General features: G+C 42.6%; 1 protein-coding gene across 1 annotated transcript; it reads right to left on the bottom strand.

Annotated features, from left to right (window-relative positions):
* Window positions 1-12,342: 12,342 nt before the first annotated feature.
* Window positions 12,343-14,919, bottom strand: SLITRK2 (SLIT and NTRK like family member 2; the record flags this gene model as incomplete). Its single annotated transcript, XM_083371776.1, has 1 exon — window positions 12,343-14,919. The coding sequence occupies one exon, from the start codon at window positions 14,917-14,919 to the stop codon at window positions 12,343-12,345; it is 2,577 nt and encodes an 858-aa protein (XP_083227902.1).
* Between the last annotated feature and the right edge of the window lie 2,511 nt (window positions 14,920-17,430).

Raw genomic sequence — 17,430 nt, 5'->3', positions numbered from 1 at the left:
GATGGTCTTCCCCTTGCTCCAGATGACATCTGAGATTAGCTTTAGAGTGATCCTCGTTGTTTTCGCAATCAGTGTGCGAAAGAATTTGTGGAACAGGACAATTGTTTGAAAGGAACACTTTTTTATGCCCTTTGCTCTAATATGTTTAGAAGAAAGTGTTCCTTGTCTACTGATAAGACAAAGAATAAATTGCCTTGAGCTCTGCCAATCAGTACAACCCCCTGGTTTTGCACTCTTCTTTACTTCTGTACAGGTATCAGAATTAGACAGACTAATATTCAGTTTGCTTCAATTATTTTCCAGAGTTAAATATAACAAAGAAACAAGCATGGGGTTCTATCTCTGAAGGAGATAATGCAAAATTGGCTTGGAATATTTATTAACCCAGCCAAACCAAGCATTATGCATCGATTTTTCAAAGTAATTAGACTGTCAGGAATAAAAAAAATATTAATCAGACAGCACATTTCGACTGTTCAAGTGGCTTCCCATACATTTTTTTCACTAATCCTCACCACAAGTTTGGAGGCAGTCCTATCCATCCACGGATGACGAAGGAAAACCTTGAAATAGCACTGTGATCTCCCCATTGCTTTCCTCAACAACTGGAGTTCAAAAGTAGTTTGTGTCGCGAATCCCCTGATATGCGCTCATCTTGTAAATTTGGCCATTGCCTTTGGAATTCTCTAAATTGAGGCCATCATTCATAAGAAGCTGGCAACATTCTTCATATCCCAGGTAAAGAGTAATTTTTGCAACTTTAATGACATGACAGATCGGAGTAGTAGTGGGTACTCTATTGCTGGAGGTTTTCAAAAGTACAACTATTTGACCTGGATGGCATAAGATCGCCTGCCTTGAGAAACTGGTTGGACTAGAAGACCTTTGAGGTCCCTTTTAGCCTTATGATTCTATGTAATGATTTCAGGTGCAACGCTTCCAAAATGTCTTATACACCCTAGAATTCCAAAGCATACCTTGGATAATATCACGATTTGACCTGTCAACCAGGAAGTTTACTCCCATTGACATTTTAGTCTCTGCAGAAATGTCCTTGCTTTAAACTAGCTCTACCTATCTTCTTTTTTAGACAGATTTTCCCAGGAGGGCTTCGAGCAACTCAATATTTGTGGGTCTTCCCAGTTTGTGTTGCACAGAAAATAATAATAAAAAAGCACACTACCCTCATTCTGTCATATTTGCCTGAAGTGTGTATTTACATAAATAAAAGGGCTGTGTTTAGACTCACCCAGTAAAACCAAGCAATAAGAGAAACAGAGATTAGTTCTTCAATTCAGTTCATTCTGTAGCCAATTATTTGATAGGCCATTGGTTCATAACTGAATGTAATTATCTTTGATGCAAGAAGTGCTGTTTTCTCAGTCACTCATTTGAAAACAACAAGAACTCCATTTTATTGGGTCAATACGCATTGATGGATTGTTTGCACATTCATGTGAACAGGTCATTTCTTTTTAAAATAACCTTCTACTCCTTAGAAAGAAGGCTACAGATTGAGATATGCTGAAATACATGTCTTCCTGGGTTTGGTTATTGCCAATTAATCAATCTTTCAAGAATCTTTCCATTTGGCCTAGACTTTTAGCCACTCCACAATATAAAAGTCTCTGTTTCATATCGAGAGAAGCCGCCAGCTAATTTAAAGTCTTAAAACAATGTCTTATCTGGATTTTCAGATATGTAGTGGCTTAAAATCAAACACCACCTGAAGGCAGAACCAAAGGCCATCATTTCTGAATGGCAGATTCTTAAGAAAGATTGGTCTCCAAATTCTTGAAGCATGGCGTCTACGGAGTTTCTAAAAGTAGCTAGCAATCCTCTCTATTTAATTTCTTAGTGATATCATTCAACAGACTCATTCTTCACCCTTCTCTTCCACTCTTGGATGCTTAAGGTATGACATCATTTTAAGATGGAGTCACTAATACTTAGCCTGAAGCTAAGTTGGCAACATCACATCTCAAATATAAAGGGAACCTCCAAGGAAGAAAGAACTATTGTCATGGGCTGATATGACCAGGCTCTTGGGGTGAAAGGTCATCCACTGGCCTCTCTGAGAAAAATCTGACTTTCCCCCATCTCTGCTCAGTACATATGTGTATTTATTTGCTTTGGTTTGTATGACATTTCACTTCTGAAGACTCTAAGTAGTTTAAAACAGTCTCAAAAAATTGGATTAAAATTCCAGAAAGCAAATCATTTTGATATAGCAACCCAACCAGCCTGATGTGGCATTATCCAATGGAGGAGTCATATCCTTGCTCAACCCCAAATGCCAAAATGGAAGGCCATGTTCTTAGCACCATTTGTAAATGTATTAAGGAGGTGATGCTCCAAATGAGTTTGTGGAATAAGCTTTCCCAAATAAAAGGACCACAATAGGGATGGTTGTCAAAAATGAAATAAAAGATGAGATTCCTAGATACTTCTCTTTTGGATCCTGATTGGTCCAATAGAGGACAAATTGGATTGGACTGGAAATGCTTATAAGACCTGTAATAGTCTCCTCATTCACATCAAACAATTTTGTGTGGTTCAGCTTTCAAGCATTGTTAGGGCACAATGAGAAAATCACATGGGTGTACAAGGGACCAAAACAGGTGATATAAGATTAAAAAGAAGAAGCAGATCCAGAAAATTCAGACTTTGTGGGTGCTCCATCACTGGAGGTTTTTAAGAAGAAACTGGACAGCCCCTTGTCTGAAATGGTATAGGGTCTCCTGCGTGAGCAGGGGGCTGGACTAGAAGACCTCCAAGGTCCCTTTCAGCTCTATTCTGATTAATGATTAAAATAATCCCCTTGTAATCTTGGAAAATCTGTTCCTCCAAATAATAATCTGACTTTGTTTGTGCAGGACAACAAAATGTGAATTCTTTTGTTTGTGGTTTAAACCAAGGGCAGTTTTATTTAATAAACATGATGATGGTGTATTTAATAAATTGTAGATAAACTGTGATAGCTCAGAGTATTGCACGTATGTTCACAACATAGGCATCTTGCTGGGCTGAGTTGGAAGATTTAAAAATAAACCCTCTCACCATCCTGGAGATTTCACTGCAAAGGAGAGAGAAATATATTGGTGGCAACTGGCACAGGCTTTGCTGCAGCCTCTTTGTCAGAGTAAATGGTGGTCAAATGGAGGGAGGTGGAAGGCCTCAGCCTTCCTTTCACAGCAGTACATCTGCAAGAATAAACACCCACTGGCACAGTTAAAAAGCTGATGAGGCATGGCAGAAAAGGAGCTTTCTAAGCAAATGTGGAATAAAATCAAAGGAGGTTTGAAGGAAGCCTTTGACGGGAGCAAAACTGCTCCGTCTGAGATCTCAAAAGATGATCACAACTATCTGCAATTACCCCTGACATGGGCTTGCATAATGACACACAAAAATGACACATATAAACACACATAAACCCTTTTTCCTGCCTCTAGCACATCACTCCTTTGGAAAATTTGCAGGAGAAAATAGGTCCCAACTGCCAGCTTTGGGCATTGAGAAAACTACTCTGAGAAATTATGAATGAGTCAGAAATGGGACGCTTGCCCAACAGGATTTTTTTTTTTTACAAAAGGCCCTGAGAGAGGGGAGGGATGATGAAGTTGTAAAACGTCCCTTCCAGTGTCTTTCCATTTGCGGGCTTTTAATGAAGAGAGAATTTCCTTTTGGGAGGAAAAAGTGAGGGGGGTGATTAACGATGGAGACATTTTGTTCCCTTAGAAGCTGCTCTGGGAGCAGTTCTGACTGAGGAATGGATCACAGCCACCCAAACCTCTAGATGGGCCACAAATATATTAGATAGATGGATGGATGGATGGATGGATGGATGGATGGATGGATGGATAGATAGATAGATAGATAGATAGATAGATAGATAGATAGATAGATAGATAGATAGATAGATAGATAATTGATAGATTAGATAGATAGATAATTGATAGATTAGATAGATAGATGATGATGATAGATAGATAGATAGATAGATAGATTTTTAAGATAGATAGATAGATAGATAGATAGATAGATAGATAGATAGATAGATAGATAGATAGATAGATAAAAAGTGAGTGGGTGAAGAGAGAGAGAGAGAGAGGAGGGAGGGAGGGAGAGGGAGAGGGAGAGAGTGTGACATTCTTGGTCCTGGTACATTCAGGTGAGTTTGCTGCTGCAGCTTCTTCCATAAATTCTGGGAAGATACAAGTCAATGGTGAATTTTAGATTCATCTATTGGTCCTCTGAAAAGAATCCTCCATTTTTCTGAAGAAGGTAGAGAATATCACTCAGGGCTATTTTTTTAAATAATATTTTTGAAAGTCAATAAGCTGAATACATGTGGGATGTTATCAATTAGGAGCCTTGGTGGAGCAGTGGGCTAATGCCTCCTTAAGTAACACCAGCTGCCTGCAATTAGTGCAGGTTCGCATCCCACCAGGCTCAAGGTTGACTCGGCCTTCCATCCTTCCGAGGTAGGTAAAATGAGGACCCAGATTGTTGGGGGCAATTAAGCTGACTTTGTAATAATGCCACTTGGTGTGTGTGTGAAAGCCCTAATAAGCAGGCATATACATAGAATGAAGGCTATTGCTAAGCACATTGATTTGTGCTTCTTAGATTGTAAGCCGCCCTGAGTCTTCGGAGAAGGGTGGGATATAAATGGGATAAAAAAAATTAAAATGTTCATTTATTGATCCACATTAATGTGGGGAAAATGTCTTAAGGCTGGTTGAGCATGAAATCTTGAGCTATGGACTGTACTGTATAGGTACCTGCAGTTGCTGTCCATGGTGCTGAACTGGCTCTCCTCCTTTCTCTGGTTCCTTCCCTCTGTCTTTTCAAAGAAGCTCTGCTTTTCATTGACTTTAAGGAGGTTGCAAAACCTGGACGTTTTCTCTGGGCCCTAAAGCACCTTCCTGAGGTCATTGAGACGTCTAAAGCACAATTCCTGCTAAGAGTTTATTGCCTAGCTAACCTTTCTAAAAAAGAAAGAACAGCAATAATACAAAAAGGAGTGTCATTCAAGACCAGCAAATATAATTAGGATCCACCATTACTAGAAAGTGCAAAATCATACATCCAAGATGGTTTCATTATCTTAGCCACAGTCAGAACACCTTCACAAGTATCATGTACTTCGTAATAACCTTTAAAGAAAGTTTCAAGTGAAAAGAAGCATAATTATTCTTAGTCCTTGCAAATGGCAACTCTAGCTCACAAAGTTCAGGTTGTTGTTTTTTTTTTTTCAAGATCACATTTCATATTGTGGATTGTTGTCATTTCCTGGAAGGGAACAGAATTATGAGCAGAATAAAGGTGTGGGTTGAAAACTCCTGTTTACCCACAGAAAAAAGACAGCATTCTGAAATCCCCTGAAGAGGACAGAGGCCCTTTGATGTCATAGATCAGATTTTAGCACTCGGAGATGTTTCAGAGTTTTCTATGGAAATTCACGGAGTGAGCCAGAAGAAATGGAATTCATGGAACAGGCAAGGAGAAAGGGGATAAACAATAGATAAATATAAAGTAAACTTGCCATCATGAAAGTTTCCAACCTACTAAATTTCCCAACACCCATTTGTCCACTGAGATTGTTAGCTAGAAGAAGTTATAATCAAAGGGACTGTGCAAAATCCAGTTAGATGCAGGGGTGAGCAAAGGTCAAATAATCAGTAGACCTACAAAACCTCTCGTGAAAATACCATTTGTCTAAAATCTCTTCCAAGCTATTCTTTTTAGAACCAGCAAATATATCGTCCTTGTGTTTTCTTTAACTCACAAGTATTCGCTTTTTCTTCCGCCCTCTTCCCAGTGTTAAATTATCTTCACAATGTGTTGCAGTAATCTTGAAAAATCACAAGCTGTATCTCTGGTTATCTTGGGAAAAATATAAAAAGTGGAAGAAGAATAAACAAACTACTGTTAACTTTTCCCCCCTCACAATCTCATTTCACTCATGAAGAGTTTGGGAACCCAGCATTTATATTCTGGAGGAGAATGATCTTAAGCAAAGTGTTTCCTTGGTGATATAAACAATCTTGTTTATACCAAGGACGTAACTCTGTATCAATACTTCTCAGAATCAAGGACTATTGGATGGCGTTTTGAAGCCGAACCACAGCACTTCAACTTATAAACAAGGAATATCACTTCTGAAATAACTCTAAAATAAAGATTATGAAATCCTTTTGTATCAAAATTTATATGTCAAATTGTGTGTGTGTGTGAGAGAGAGAGGGAGAGACAGACAGACAGACAGAAAGACAGACAGACATAGAGAGGAGGGGGAAAGAGTAACCGAACAAATGAGTATTCAGTTCTTTTGAATGGAAGTATCCTTACTAGGAATGCAACAATATTTTGTTCATTCTGCATTTTTAAATAAACCAATCCGATTTTCCTTGGCAGAACTTAAAGCATTTGTTCTCATGTTTTCACACCTCTCTGAATTTCTGGAAAGAGTCCTCAGCCCGAAACGGGGAAAAAAAAACAAATTGAAAGCATTCAAATGCATTTTGAAACATGCCCTTGAAAACAAGTGCATTTAAATCATACATTTTTGTGAAAATATGTTGGACCTAAAGATGAATATTCTTTTGTGGGTTTTCTTTTAAACTCGTAGTTTGATATGAAACTAGAGGACAGGTATGAATGAATGAGCAAAAAAATGATGTGGACAAGATATGTATGTGTTGATTCATTCATCTCTAGTTCTCATTTGGTGCCTATTGAGAGAATGTCCAAGTTTAGATTGATCATCTCCATGAAAACAACAGATAATTAGAGCATATTGCATTAATCAAAATACTGCACACTTCAGCCATAAATGAATAACACAAAAATGGAAAGGCTAGCTATTTAAGTACTTACCTTTTTTATATCCTCACCCTTGGTACTCAATTGCTTTGAAACTCATCAAATGTGGTATTCAATGCATTTTGATGCAAAAATTTTGTCCCAGTTACATTATTCCTTATGGAAAAAAATATTTGGTACTCATCTTTTTTGATACTCATCATGCCTCCCGGAAGCAATTAATGATGACGTACCACTGTATCCGGATTTCAAAACTTAGTCATCATTTGATGACAAAAATATCATCTTTGATCTCAAAAAAATTGTCTCCTTTCCAGATAGAACAGGAGTATTGGGGAAAAATATATCTATTTAAGGAATGAATTTTTTTTCTTCCTTTCCATCTGTGCCTAGTGCAAATGAAAAACAAGTTTGACCTTTCAAATTTAGCCAAAAAGGAAATCTGATAAATGCAGTGCAGTTCTTCTAAAGGGAGAAATTATTCCTTTTTATATGAAACATTGGAAACATATGGACAAATGTGGCTGAATTTCCCCATTTGACCGTTCAAGTAAAATTCCTCACCATGTCGCAGTTTGGAAGTCGCCTGCCAAACCTGTAGTCAAAACCTGCTTTCTCCACATAAAGCTTGAGAATTTGCAATAAATAAATAAATAAAATAATGGATCAAAGACAGGTTTATAATAAAACTTCCTTGTCATGAGTCAAATATATTTTTCAGACAAAATCAGCACTTAAGACAGTTTTGGGGGGAGCTTTTGAGATCTAGGATGCCGTGGACCACAGATTGGCCTGATCACTGTACATTGTCATTTTTGTCATTTTTATCAATTTTATGGAACTTGGAAATGGCTGGGTATCTTCTGTGGAGTCCACAGAATGTGAACATCACACCTAAGTAATGACTGTAATAAAACACGAATAACAAAAAGTAGCATATATTTCCTTAACAAGAATACAGTATGCATTTACCCCGAGTAAAAAGCTATGCCTGCTTGTACATCAATAGGAACACATTTGGACAATCAAAGATGCAGCCAAGCTTGAATCACAAAGCATTTCCTGCCCCAACTTTTAGAAGTCTACAAACAAATAACTTCTCAAGACTAGAGTAGATGTTACTCATCCCAGTTTAACACCTGGGATAAACCTTGCTAAACAAGTGCTGCTTGTCTTCCCTTAAGCCACCACCCATTGGGGGAGATGGATTTTCCAGCTGTTTTTTTTTTTAAACATAAACGTAACATAAAATTTGATCTAATGAGGAGAAAATTTAAGAGAGCTAGCTCTAGAAAATCAACATGTAAGAAAACATTGATTAGATGTCACATTAAGACAATTGTCCTTCAGAAAAGCCCTAGATTTTGTGCCAAAAGGTAAGTTAGATAGAATAGAATACAGATGGAAGGAACCTTGGACATTTCTACTCCAGCCCCTGCTCAAGTTGAAAGAGGGAGAATTATACATAGATACAGACAAATAATAAATATAGACAGATATGCAGATAATAAATAGAGATAATAGAATGATATAATACGATATAAAATGATAATAGAACGATATAAATAATAGATATAGATAATATAGAGATAATGGATAAATAAATAATAGATAATAGATACAGCTACATAGGTAAAGGAGATAATAGATCATAGAGAGGTACATAGATATAGATTCTCTCTCTATTTCTCTCTCTCTCAATCATCTATCCTTTTTTAAATAAAAGAACTTTTATTAAAAAAAACTTTCAGCGTATGAGGCAGATAATGTTTCTTTATAAATATATGGTGACCTTTTGAGGATGCTATTTTGATCTTTGAATCACAGGACACAATTAATCACTGTTGATAAAGATAGATGTTTGTGTGTGTATATATATACACACACAGACACACACACAGAGAGACACAAAATTCCTATGACAAGATCTCTTCCTATCACTAGATCACATGAGAAACTGCAAAAGATGTGTAGATCCCATCAGACAGAGTCCAGTTCTCTATCGGCATCATAATAAAGGGATTATTTTCTCCACTAATCTATTTATGAAAAGGAAACAGTGGATTCCTTTCAGGAGCCATCAATTGCTTTAATAAGGAACTGAAAAGCCTGGCCTACTTTATATGCTGAACATCACCCCAGTTGCATAAGGATTTACAATAGCGAAAAACAAAACTGGTTTTGTTATAAATAAGAGGAATTTGTTGGGAAGGAGGAAAAAGGGAAAGGAAAAGAACTTTCCTTATTTATGTTTGCACCTAAGGAGTCAGGGGGAAAAAATATTTTAATGCTCATAAAGATTTGTCAGGTTTTCATTCATTAAAAACATCTTGTGCATTCTAAGAGAATCAAACTCTTCCTTAAGACCGGCAAATATGAAGACACACCAAAGCATATGTTCTCCTAGAATAATCCCAAGATGTTATGGAGAATAAAAATGATTGACATTTCTCAGAGAGAAAGGTTTTTTTTAAAAAAACAATCCAGATGAAATTAAATGTTTATGCAAAGAGATGCCGTGCAAATATTCTTTGCAATCATTTTGGTAATCGTTTTTTTTAAGGGTGCGCTAATCCAGGAAGTGCAATTCTGTTATGGGGGAGGAAACCCTAACCAATAAGAGGAAAATATAAAGAAACATTGTGGAAAATCAGCTTATTTATTTAAATAATGGCATGTAGCAAGAGTTGTCCTCCCATCTGTGTCTTTTGATTCATCTTCTTGCCTGGATTCATGCCTGGACAGAATATTGATGGAGTAGCCGTCTTCAACTTGACGTCCTCCAGATGCCTTGAGATGCAACTTCTCTCTTCTTCAACTGGCAGCCCCCATTGATGGAAGACATGATGGTAGCTCAACATATCTAAAGCATACCAGATTGGTTTGGAGAAAGAAGAAGCCTGCACATTTTTTCCTAATGTTTCATTACCATCACTACCCCTTTCTCTTTGATGCAATGGGTTTAGGTTGATCTAAAAAGCACCTATCTGATTGGCTGGTCCTTCATCCAATGGGTGTCAGTAGGCCACAATTAGTGATCCATACTCATGGAAGTTTAAAAGGAGGCCAAACAGTAGAATACCCACAACTGTACAGAGGTGGTTGGCAAAACTACATTTTATTTTTCAGGGGCAATATTTGTGGTGCTAATGATAGCAATAGCACTTAAACTTATATACAGTCCTTTACAGCCCTCTCTAAGCGGTTTACAGAGTCAGCATATTTGCCCCTGACAATCTGGGTCCTCATTTTACCAACCTCGGAAGGATGGAAGGCTGAATCAACCTTGAGCCGGTCAGGATCGAACTCCTGGAGTGAGCAGTGAGTTAGCCTGCAGTACTGCATTCTAACCACTGCACCACCATGGCTAATGATGACAAGGCAGCCGGATTATTTACTTATTTGTTTGCTTACTGATTGGGTTACTTGAATTAATTTGCACCCCTGCTTAAATGAATCTCAAATGTCCATGGGAGAACTCAGAACACCCTGAGCTTTTCACAACAAGTGAAACTCGGTTGACAAGATCCACGAATGTCCCCATTTTATCAGAGTTTCACGCTGCTTTTGATTCCTGGTTGACTCTTCAAACTAGAAGTTAATTTATAAACCAGAAATGGCCATAAATTCTTCTGGAACTAGCAGGGACTGACTAGAGCTTTGTGTAGGTTACAAGTCCTGCTTTTTTGGATACTAAAAATTTGTAGTTCCTCCAGTTTTAGGCGATATTCTAGGCCAGTGGTTCTCTTTTCCTCACCACAGACCCCCTTTAAATACCTTTTGTAGCTATGAACCACCAAGACGTAACTCAAGGTTGAAATCATAACATTTCTTCAAATCTTCATTGACCCCCTGTGATGACATCATGACCCCCCCCCATGGACCACAGGTTGAGAAGCCCTGTTCTAAGCCATAACATATGATGAACAATACAAGGATAAAATCTTCATTGACCCCCTGTGATGACATCATGAACCCCCCATGGACCACCACCAGAGAACGCCTTTAGGAATAGTTCAATATGAAAACCAACGAGACTTCAAAAATGCGTAGTTGAGACTGGATCTGACTTAGTAGCTTCTTGAGCCAAATTTAGAATTCACAAAAGACCCTTATATTTTTACAGTATAGTTGTATACAAGCCCTTACGATTGTTCCCCCTCTTATGGGAAAATTCACACTAGCTTGATGTGATCTCTATAAACAAACATTACATCTGGAATTAAAAAATAATAATGTTTTCTCCATGTCATGTTATTCAATATATATGCATACAATATATATACACAAACATACACACACATGGAGAGAGATATACATATGTGTGTCTGTGTATATTTGTGGCTGTGTATGTGTGTGTACGTATGCATGTACACACACACACACATTCCCCAAACACTGGAAATGTAAACTCTTGGCTTTAAATGTATAAAAATATCTAATTTTAATGCAGAAAAAAATATATTACAAGTAATGTTCTTTTAATTAGGCAAATGATCTGAAAAACACTGAACATTATTACAGTGTTAGGAGCTGCAGCATAACAAATATGGGATGCCTCTGGATCAGGTGATGTAGATTTTGTGTTAATTTCTTTCCTTTTTTTTTAATTAAAGAACTATCACTCCCAAGTGAGGAAGCTGGATACCTCAATCCACTGCTAAATTCTTAAGTCATTTTTGAAATATTTGTAAAATCAGGCCAGAAATAAAACTGGGCTAAAGAATTTTTTTTTACAGTCCAGTCCATTAAAAACTTTAGAAATAAACTCTCTTATTTGGGATTTTGCTTGCCAATTAAGCAATGACCCCTTGTCACAGAGAAGTGCAGAGATCCAGTTTACACACCTCCCCTAATTAAAAAAATATAATACAATTACCTTCAGAGCATGACGTGATGGTTATTTAAAGTGCAGTGACACCTTAACGCACACATACAGATGTGACGCCCAGTGCTTGACCATTGAAAAAGCTGTACCGTCAATATTTTTTTATTTACAAAATAAAATAAAATAAAAAAGGGAGGAAGGGAAAGAAAAAGACAGTTTCTAATCTAGTGAAGGAATGACAGAACATCCGTTTCAGACATTATTTTTCCAACTCAATTCTGTGGATGTGGCCAGAGGTTTCGAGAGAACCTTTTCATTATCGTCTCTTCGTCTTTTTTCCCCGCCCCCGAAATAACCGATGCAAATGCTCCGAAAATAAACATTCATTCAGTTCTCAAAAGGCTGAACAGGGAGAAAAGGAGGAAGATATGCAAAATCATAACAAGAGTAATAATTATAATAACTTAAAGGGAGTTTAGTAGAAGACGCCCCATCCAAAACCTGGCTTGGTCTGAAAAATGTCTTCGTTGATGATGGGGGGGAAAAAAAAAATTATTATTCTGTGACCAATTTTCATTGGATGGCTTCAGTTCAGGTCTGGCATTGCTGTTTTGAAAGACTTTCCCCACCCCATCCAATGAAACCCTCCCCTCCCTCCCTCCCCCAGGCCTCCCCCACTCCCTATTTCACAGCTGACTGATGGCAGTTTGTTTTTCCAACACTTCGAGGTAGTCCGGTTGGGCCTGCAACTTTCCTTGCAGCAAAGGGAGATCAGGTTTAGATAGCTCCGTAAAATACTTCCTCGGAGTCCCATACAAAACTGTTTTATTGAGCCTGTCTTGGTTTTGCCGCCTGGACTCGTAGGAAGGGGCAAACTGCCTTTTGGGGAGGGTGCAAAAATTATACTGGACCATGCTTCCACTGGGCAGTTCCTTCACCCTCTCCACAAGGTTTTGATACAACAGTTCAGGCTCCCTGGAAAAGGACTGCTTCTCCAGCATGTCTGCTGCTGTGATGGTGAAGGCAAAGCTGGTGGAGTGCTCCTTCTTCGGCTCGAGATTGCTGTAGCTAAATTCGTGGAGATTCCGGTAGTAAGCGACGGGGTCTCCTTCCTTCTGCATGTAGATAGGATTCTGGCACATCTCGCCAACGGGAGGAGGGATGTAATTATAGACGTGCCCTTCAGCTTTCTCGTGGGCCTCGCTGTTGTAGCACCCGTACTGCAGTTGGAAGGAACTGACGTCAAGGTTGTTGGCACTGCTGGGCACACTTGGCAGCCCCTTACGTCGTTTGAGGACAAAGACAAACAGCCCAGCCCCAAAGCAGACCGACAAAATAAACACAACCAGAAGGCCCAAAATTAAGACAGAGAGAGGGACTTCCGTCCGCATTTCCGGAAAGGCGCTGGGGAACATACTGAAAGCTGATGGCATGTCAGTGTTCAGATTGAGGGACAACAAAGGAGAATCTAAGAGATTGGGGTTCTCGGGGCAGATGGCTTCTTTGCTCAAGGTCTTCAGATGTTCTCCAGCATGCTTGGCAGGAGAGTCACAGATCACTTCGTTGATGACCACCGGGCCTCCTGACTGCTGATTGTTCTGCTCGGTGACTTGTTCTATCCAGTATCTCAACCCCATGATATCACAAGTACAATCCCAAGGATTTTCTTGAAGGTCTATTTGAATTAGGGCTGAAAGCTGGTCGAGGACACCTTGCACAGGCAGGTAGGAGAAGTGGTTGTTTCTCAGGTTGAGTCTCGTTAAGGTGGTGCCTCCAAAGACGTTGTCCGGCAGGGACCTCAAAAGATTGTTGTTCAGAAAGAGTAGGTGAAGATTACCCAGTGCATCAAAGGTACGTGGTAGGATCTCTTTTATCACGTTATACTCTAAATAGAGATACTGTAAGCTGTGGAGCCCTTCAAACATGGAAGGATACAAGACCTCAAGGTAGTTACCATTGAGATAAAGTCTGCGTAAACTGGTGAGGTTAGAAAAGGCACCTTCTTGGATCACAGCAATCCTATTGTTTCCCAAATGCAACAGGTCCAATGAGGGATAGTCCAAGAGATCACTTTTATAGATCGTTTGCAAGTAATTGCTTGTCAAATAGAGTTTCTTTGGACTGGTGGGCTTGGGGTGGAGATCGGAGATGTTGCCAATTCTTTTCTCCTGGCAATTGATGTTCAACCCATTGTCAGAACTTTGTGAAGTGCAAGCACAAAGACTTGGGCAAGTCAGGGGCAGGGGGGATTTGGTTTGATAAACCATGATGGGCCCAAATATCTGCCTGTCTTTAGACACGGTGACCCGTGGGGTTGGTCGATTCCTTGTTTTGGGTGGGCGGCTGGCTTTGGGAGCCCTGGTGGCCCCAACAGCAGAATTAACTGTTGGGGGAAGTCTCTGGATGTGTGTGTCTGAGTGGGAAGGATATTTCTCCCTTGGGTTGGCATCGGCCATACTTTTTCGAGGGCAGAGATCCTGCCTGGTGAGTTGGGTGACATCTTTGCCGTGCAACCTGAAAGGGGTCTCGCATACAATCTCCCCGACAAAGACTGTGATGGTATCTAGCCATGCTTTGAGAGGCAGAAGGTCACAGGTACAGTTCCATGGATTCTCCTCCAGCTGAATTTCCATAATTCCGCCAATGTGCTCCAAGACTCCAGCAAAAGGCATCATTTTCAGCCGGTTCCCTCTAAGGTCCAGGTGGGTCAGGAGGACAAAACGAAACACGTTGCTAGGAAGGGATAACAACAGGTTGTCATTGAGGATCAACACCTTCAGTTTGTTGAGTTTGCTGAAAGCCCCCGCCTCAATTGCAGTGATGTAGTTGTAGTCAGCCTGGAGATACTCCAGACTCTCTAAGCCTAGGAAGGTGTCCTCCCGTAAGATCTCCAGTTTGTTGTTGTTGAGGTGCAGCCTCTTAAGAATCCGAAGGCCCAGGAAGGCCCCAGTTCGGATCTCCTCCATGTCGTTGTAGCCCAAGTGGAGTGTCACGGCATTGGAATAGTTGACAAATTCGTTGGGGTAGAGTCGGGTGAACGCATTCCCATTGAGAAAGAGTTGATAGATCTTGGATGGGGGAGGCAGCAGGAGGCCAACCGTTGTAAATCCCTTGTTTTCACAATTAATATTCAGCACGTTCTCCTTCTCCTCACAAGGGCAACGGCTCTTGCTGCAAATGTCTTTGGCAGGTTTGCGGCTCTCTGTGGTCGGCGCGATCCCAGCTACTGTGAACACACTCAGCAGCCAAACCCCCTTCTGCATCTTTATGGAGCCTTGAGCCCACCTTCTGCGCCAAGAGTCAAGCCTTGAGGGAGATGGGGGAGGCAGAAAACAAGGCACATCAATCAAACAGCACCCAACAATCTGGAGGCAATACAGCAATGCTGCGATACGGTCCTCAAGGCTCACCCTCTGCCCGACTTTCAAGGATTCCTTTGGGGGCCTCAAAAGGAAGGTTGCTCTGACCTTTCCACCCCGCCCTCTCTGTTCCTGGGTCCCCCAAGTAGAGCTAGGATTGTTTGACAAGCTTGGGCTGCTCTTCAGGATTCTTCACCCAGCTGTCCTATTCTGCCTTGCCTCCCCCCCTCCAAGAACAGTATATTTGGGGGAAGGGGAGAGAGGAAGGGGGTTTCAACCTGCTGAGAGCCAGCAGTCTTCTCCTTTCCCTTCCTTTCTCTGGAGGAAGGATATTTTCTGACTCAACAGCCCTTCACTTCCGCAGCTCTTTCCCCCTTCTTCTCCACCACTCACACGGAAACTCTTTTGTGTGAGGAAGGAGGCTGGCTGCACTCTCCTCCCCTGTGGCTTCACCCCTGCCACCCCTCCACCCACCCCCATTCCCAGCGTAATCAAAAGCTCTTGGTGGGGGGAAAGGATAGTATTCCGTTCCTCAACCCCACAGTTTCTACTTGGCCTAATTATGCCCAACGGCTCCCAGCAAATAGTCCAGGGATGCCTTGGGGAAGCCCTGTCCATCTTCCACTAGAAAAGCTGGACAAAAGGAAACGGAGAGAAGCCCCCCCACCCCGTTGGAGAGTTCTCTCGAGCCTCCTCCCCATGACTTTTTTGGGGGGGGGGGGTGTCTCACGCCACTGCTCTTTAATTCGTCCTGTTGGGAGACGGGATGGTGCTATCCAGACATGCAAACAAGCACGAAGGTTTTTTGCAAACCCGAACCGCCAATCTGTAGATCCCACAGAATCTAACTCTCTTTATTTCTTCATTCATCACCCCCCCCACCCCCGCCCCACGCCTTTCCCATTAAAACCAAGGCTTGGTGGTAGGAACGAGGGAGGGGCTTGTGCTCTCCTCCTTTCCATGGAAATCACGGGGGGGGGGGAAGGGGTTGGTGGCACGGAAAATGAAGGTACCAAAAGTCTCCTCCACCCCCGCGGTAGCGTCTCCTGCCAGAAACCCCTTGACCTTCCCTAAGGAGAGTTAAGGAGAGGCGCGCTGGAGAAGGGAAATCTATAGCAACTCAATCTTCCCTTCCCTCCCCCCTCCCAAATAGCCCACAAACCCTCCTCATCTCCGGGACTTCTGCACCCCAAATCTACTTTATACCCCGCCCGCCGACACTTTGCGGCACCCCCCCCCCCGCCCGCCAAAGGTGGAGCCGGGTTGATGGAAACGAAGCCCCCAAGAACTAACAGCAAGTGAAACCCTCCACTTGAAGTTAACCCGGAGCGAGAGGACTAGGTGGAAAGCGAACTGGGACCCCCGCAGCCCCCACTGCCTTCTACCTCCAAATCGTCAAGCTCAGAATCCGACCCCCCCCCCTTTTCCAGAACCACCCGCGCCCGCAGAGCTGCCCGGCTCGGACCGCCCGCCGTTGCGGTACTCACTCATCCGGAGAAGCGCAACCTCTCAGTCTTGGCCCGGGCGCGCAGCCCCGAGGTCAGCATCTTCCGCGGCGGGGAGGGAGGCGAAGTCGAAGCAGCAGCAGCAGCAGAAGCTCCAAAACCGGGGCAGGCAGGCAGGCAGGCAGGCAGGCAGGCGGGCCGGCTTGCAAGCAAGCAAGCGAGGAAGGGTCGGGCTGAGCTGGACCGGAGGCTGCGCCGCCTCAGCTTCCCCCTGCGCGGAGAGGCGGGCGAGACTTTTTGCCAAGCGCCCCGAGCGAGCGTGCCAACCAGCGCGTAAAGCAAGGCTGGCTGCAAAGTGTGGCGCAAGGGATGCGCGGGTGGGCGGAGGAGGAGGAGGAGGAGGAGGAGGAGGAGGAGGAGGAGGAGGAGGAGGAGGAGGAGGAGGAGGAGGAGGAGGAGGAGGAGGAAGAGGAGGAGGAGGAGGAGGAGGAGGAGGAGGAGGAGGAGGAAGAGGGGCGCAGCCCTTCCCACCGGGTGGGGGGAAAGGAGGGCCAAGGCGCGAAGAGCGCAGCGGCCGCGCAGAGCTCCGCTCGCCTTGGCTCGCCCGCTTCCTCCGCTCCGCCGGTGCCTCCGAACCTCTGAGTTACTTCGGCTGCCTGCGAGCAGGCTGGCCTCCTCGCGCGGAGCCAGCGCGGCTGACGTCACGCGTGGGGCCGGTCTTGCCCGGCCGTGGTGGGGGGGGGCGAGGGGGGGTTAGAGAGATGCGCGGGCGGGCAAGGCGGAGATTCTGCACGGCGCCGCTCTCCAGCTGCTGAAGTGTGTTTGTGTGTGTGTGGGGAGGGGGAGCAGCCGCCATGCCCTATTTTGGGTGGGGGTGGGGATATGACTAAGGAAAGTGGGGCAATTTGCCCGGGTTGGGGTTATTTTTTTGTGGGGAGGGGAAACAATGCCGCCTATGGAAGAGGAATGG

Source organism: Vipera ursinii (assembly GCF_947247035.1).
Source record: "Vipera ursinii genome assembly, chromosome: 12".
Taxonomy (NCBI): Eukaryota; Metazoa; Chordata; class Lepidosauria; order Squamata; family Viperidae; genus Vipera; species Vipera ursinii.
The sequence above is the reverse complement of the archived record's forward strand: the minus strand, read 5'-3'. Positions and strand labels throughout refer to the sequence as shown.